A 5,332-nucleotide genomic window follows, 5' to 3' on the forward strand; every position below is an offset into this window, starting at 1 on the left:
GGCTTTGATGTGGACCTGGGGGGGACCCCCACGCCGATTTTTTCAGCGTTGGGGTTCCCCTTTAAGTCCATACCAGGTTAGCGGGACCAGCGACGTCTCCTTCGTGGGCCCCGCCTACCTGGAGACGTGCTCAAAATGTGCGGACTTTCCTCCGTGTGTGTGGGCGAGTCCGACCATTTAAAAAGTACGGCGGATAGTACGGCGGACTTAGTACGCCGTATTAGTCCGCTGAAAAAGTGCCGTGTGTGGGCAAGTAGCCCGTTCAGAAAGTCCGACGGACAGTCGGCTATGTGTGTACGCGGCATTAGACTGAGCAATTTCCTCCAGTATGAGGAGACAAATGTTGCATGCAATGCAATGACCCATACACAAACATAAAACAGTGGATCCCTATATGAGTCAAGTTTATAGTATTTTGCGCATCTAGAGAATCAAACAAAGATCGTGGTTTACTAAAGGGCTCAACCTTAATAAGGTTTGGAAAAGCCTAAGGAACTAACATACAGAAAGAAGACTGTTGAGTTTTGAATGTCATCTGCAGTGGTTGGCAAGTGAAGGGATGTTGCTAAGAAGGTTCCAGTAAGGAGTTTTAAAATAAAATAGATAAAAACCCAGAGATCAAGAAATCTCTAGTGGTCATAATACAGAGTTAATATTTACAAAAAAAGGATGTATGAAATACAGTAGGGATGGGAACCAGGGAAAGAGGAAAGGTTGAACTATTGGAATTTGAAAGAAAAAAAATTGACACGTTATCTTCCACTTTCTCTTCTCCTGATTTTTTTTTTTTTTTTTTTTTTTTTTACAATTTTAGGTCAAACAATCAAACATATAATTTCTTTTACATCTTCATAATTTATTTATAATTTGGAAATAAATAAGGTAGACTTGGTATTAAAGTGATGAATACTCATACTTGCTCTCAAAACAATGCAAGTACCTATGACTTTAATACCAAATCTACCTCATTGTATCCAATAAAATATTAATATGTAAGGAAGATCAGTACCCCTTTTAAATGTAGTGGTTTTGAACTAAAATGAAAAATATAAAAGTTGGGTGCAGCGAAAAGATGTCCTGTAGTTTTTTCTCATGGTGAAAATGGTGAGGGTTATGCCAAGTACACACGATCGGATCTTCCGACAACAAATGTAGGATGTGAGCTTGTTGGCTTAGTCCGACCATGTGTACGCTCCATCAAACATCTCTTGTCGGACTTGCCGCCAACAAATGTTGGCTAGCAGATTCTCAAATTTTCCACCAACAACTTTTTGTTGTCAGACCTTTCGATCATGTGTACACAAGTCTGTCGCACAAAAGTCCACTCATGCTCGGAATCAGGCATGAGCCAGAAGCGCTCGGTCTTGTAAAACTAGCAGTCGTAATGGAGATATCACATAAGTCTTGTACGTCACTACGTTCGTAAGTGTTGGCCAACATTTGTGTGACCATGTGTATGCAAAATAAGTTGGAGACAACAACCTTCAAACAAAAACAACGGTTTTGTTGTCGGAAAGTCAGATTGTGTGTACGGTGCATAAGACTGAGTAGTTTTCTCCAATATGAGGAGAAAATTGTTGTTTGTGATACAATGGTCCATACACAAATATAAAACATTGGATCCCAGTATGAGTCAAGTTAATAGTATTTTGCACATGTAGAAGATCAAACAAAGAAAAAACTAGTACACACTACTAGTATTTTTTCAATTCAGCCCCCCCCCCCCTCCCTGGCAGAACACTATAGTCAGCGCTGATTGATTGGGAGCCGGTGGGCTGCTGGTTTTCCAGAAGCTTCTGTTGGACCGGCTGCCATACACGTGGGCTGAATGTCGCCCAACATTCGGCACATTTGTACTAGGCTTAAAGATGGTATACACAGAAATTAGACTGTTGAGTTTCTAGTGTCATTAGCAGTGGCTGGCAAGTAAAAAGAGATATCGAGTCCACTAAGTAGCTAAAACCCCATTCTTAGATCAAGAAGTCTCTAGAGGTCATAACACAGACATTTTAACAAAAAAAAAAACACATTTTAAGGGGAGTTTTAAGAGGTGAAATGGAATAAAGGTCTAAAGGGTGGAAGCCTTTTTAGGAACCTAATTTGACCAATTGAACTCTAATACCAATTTATTATTAAGCATTGCTTCAGTACGGTAGAAGTCTAATTTTTGGAGACCAGTGCACACCAAGTTCTCTACAAGTTTAAACAGATATATTTTAATAATTTAACTTTTACCAGAGGTTTTGAATAAACATCCTTTTGTTTATATATATCTTTAAACTGTCCTTGAGCTCTTTATTCCTCAAGCTGTATATGAAAGGGTTTACAAAGGGAGTAAACACTGTATACAACAAGGACATTATCTTACTGATCGGTTGTGATTTTCCTTCCTTTGGAATCAGATATGCAGCAATTAGGGTCCCATAAAATATAAACACAACAGTGAGATGGGAGCTACAAGTGGAAAAGGATTTCAGTCTTCCCAAAAAGGAGGATATCTTTAATATTGATGAAACAATGTAAGTATATGAAACCACTATCACTAGGAAGGGGAATATTAGCACAGGAACACACAACAAGGTACTTTTCAATTGAACTTCAGATGTATCTGAGCAAGAAAGTTCCAAAAGAGGATTCAGATCACAAAATAAATAGTCTATAACATTTGGTCCGCAGAATTCTAGTTGACTTACGCCAAGTGTTGATATTAAAGCTACAGAACAGCTGAAAATCCAGGATACAAGAACTAGTTGAATGCAAAGTGTTTGTTTCATAATGGAGGTATAATGCAGAGGAGAGCAGATGGCCAGATAGCGGTCATAGGACATCACTGTCAGAAGGAAACATTCAAATGCTTCTACTGTGCCAAAGACATACAATTGAGCAATGCAACCAGAAAAGGATATGGAGGTCCTCTCATGTAGAACAATATGTAAAATGTTAGGAGCAATAGCTGTGGTCAGCATGATGTCAGATATAGAGAGTTGGGAGAGGAAGAAGTACATGGGAGAATGAAGGGTCTTGCTGTACTTTACAAGTACGATGATTAAATAGTTTCCACATATTGTCACAATGTATATAATAAGGACCAAGGTGAAGACCAGCAGATTATATACAGCATTGCTGTTAAATCCCAAAAAGAAAAATGTTGTAACATTAACATTATGTGTAGCCTGTGTGGAAACAGAAAACAATTATATAACATTTTAATATATTAACCAGAGCAGAAATAATATATGTTGACTTTAATGATTGAAAGCAAATATGAAGAACCTGTGACTTTGAATACCCTTTGAATACAGCTTGGGAAATGGGAAATTTAGAAGCTCTGTGAATGTTTTATTTGCTAAATGGACTGTGTCTATTCTTTTAGTTAATTTTTAATATAAGAGAAATGGCATGACCATTGAGAAGAAGTGGAACTCTGGGCAAAAAAAAAATATATATATATATGTATTACTGGGCTTTAGGTATACTTTAATGCCACAACAGTAGTGAAAAACTATGCCACACAATGCAGAGAAAACGGATGGATAAAGTTATAGAATTGATCATTTGTCTTAATGATTAATATTTCAATCAATTATAGCATTATTATTATAGAATTATAGCATTATAACTTGTAAATTTAGTATGAAATCAAAAATATACTTACTCTATTTACTAATGAACTCTGAAGAAAACCCATATATGTTTGATCATTTAACTTAATTTTAAATAAACCAACAAAAAACAATGTTGATTCTTTTTTTTTTTTGGTAACAGAAAATTGTCAATATTAAACATATAACAATATTACATGAATTTCTTCAGGGGAGAGTTTTCTAACAGTTTTTCTATTTAATGTGGGATAAAAGCAGAATGTCACAAATGGAAAAAAAAAAAAGAAAAACAAAGGGAGTGAAAATAATGCCAACGATGTCAAAATAATATCAAAAATAAATATATAGTTCTGGTTTAAAGAATCTTCAACATAGGAGTTTTTTTTTTTTTTTTTACCAGAGTCTATTTAACAAGGAAACAAATAAGACCCAGATGAAGTCATGAATGGAAAGAAAAAATAGAAAGAGAGGGAGAGATTAAAAAAAAAAAAAATAATAATAATAATAAGTATCTGTTGTAAGTGTAAATCATATGATGTGTATCAGCGGATAAGTCCAGTTGACTGAATAGGAAACATATTTTCACACAAACATTTATATGTTTCTTCACAGATTAAAGATTCCATAGAGACTAATCAAGATCTCTTAGGTTTTTATTTGTGACTAATAAAAATAATGAATTTTTTTTTCAAAATACAATACTCAATATGAAACAATACTAGTAAAATAGTGCTCAGAAACTATTCAATGTTAAAATAAAGTTATAGTTAAGCTTTACACACACTAAATTACCAAAAGTACTGGGACCTTCGCGCACATGAATTTTTATGGAATCCCAGTATTAATCCGTCGGTCCCTCGGCTCTCGGGTGCTGCTGCCGCCATTTTCGGTGAGGGAATCAGGAAGTGAAGCCTTGCAACTTCACTTCCTGGTTCCCTACTGCATATGTACGATTCACGCTGAGCATTCCCACTGGTCCCTGCTGTCTCCTGGGACCCGTGGGAAGTGGCGTAGATACCTGCGGGTTGCGCAGGTATCAATGCCTGGAAGTGGGAGCAAGATACCTGTATTAGACAGGTATCTGCTCCCCCCTCCCCCCTGAAAGATGCCAAATGTGAAACTGGAGGGGGGGAGGGTTCCAAAAAGCAGAGATTGAAAAATATTGTTTACAGCATATGTGGAAAGACAGCTTACTGTCAGACACAAATTAAGCATAAATAGTATACCAAGATTGCAATGTATATAGTCACCAACTATTAGTGAGAATTGTGCATACAAATACATGTTCACAGGACAAAATAACCTTGCATGTTATTGTACCTCCCAGGGGATTCAGTGTCAACATATGGATAGAGGGACGTACCCTAAATCTGGGCCCAACCCTTCACCATTGGTGGTTTAAACTAGACTCCAGGGAGACAACACCGAGTAGGTAATTTAGGTAAAAAAGGGCAGGGCTGCGTTCACCATGGATTCCCAAGCGGACACCTCTGGTTGATCTGGGGAGAACCATTTCAGTAAGATCTCTTTTTTGGCATAGTAGAGAAGGTAGGCTATAAGAAGTTTAGAGTGGTGGTCAGTGTCTGGGATACCCAGTAGGGCCAAAGAGGGAGTTGGGGTTAGGTCAAGTTGTAGTTGTAAGTTGATTTTGTCAAAAACCACCTTCCAGTACGTTTGTATGGAGGGGCATTCCCAGAACATGTGTATGTATGACCCTGGTTGGAATTGGC

The 5,332-nt window shown here is 37.3% G+C and overlaps 1 protein-coding gene across 1 annotated transcript; it reads right to left on the reverse strand.

Annotated features, from left to right (window-relative positions):
- Window positions 1-1,734: 1,734 nt before the first annotated feature.
- LOC143964050 (olfactory receptor 5P68-like) lies at window positions 1,735-4,155 on the reverse strand. The gene is made up of 2 exons (XM_077473763.1): window positions 3,656-4,155; window positions 1,735-3,173 (listed from the first exon to the last, which is right to left on the reverse strand). The coding sequence occupies exons 1-2, from the start codon at window positions 3,686-3,688 to the stop codon at window positions 2,232-2,234; spliced, it is 975 nt and encodes a 324-aa protein (XP_077329889.1). The 5' UTR covers window positions 3,689-4,155; the 3' UTR covers window positions 1,735-2,231.
- Window positions 4,156-5,332: the final 1,177 nt, after the last annotated feature.

The sequence above is a fragment of the Lithobates pipiens genome, unplaced genomic scaffold (genome assembly GCF_037356315.1).
Source record: "Lithobates pipiens isolate NorthernLeopardFrog02 unplaced genomic scaffold, aLitPip1_a1.2 Scaffold_8, whole genome shotgun sequence".
Taxonomy (NCBI): Eukaryota; Metazoa; Chordata; class Amphibia; order Anura; family Ranidae; genus Lithobates; species Lithobates pipiens.

Bases quoted from the DNA above. Each gene is read 5' to 3' on its own strand.
- LOC143964050 (XM_077473763.1), bottom strand. From the start codon at position 3,688: ATGGGTTTTCTTCAGAGTTCATTAGTAAATAGA. The intron at 3,174-3,655 runs GTAAGTATATTT...GTTTCCACACAG, and splicing joins AGAGTTCATTAGTAAATAGA to GCTACACATAATGTTAATGT.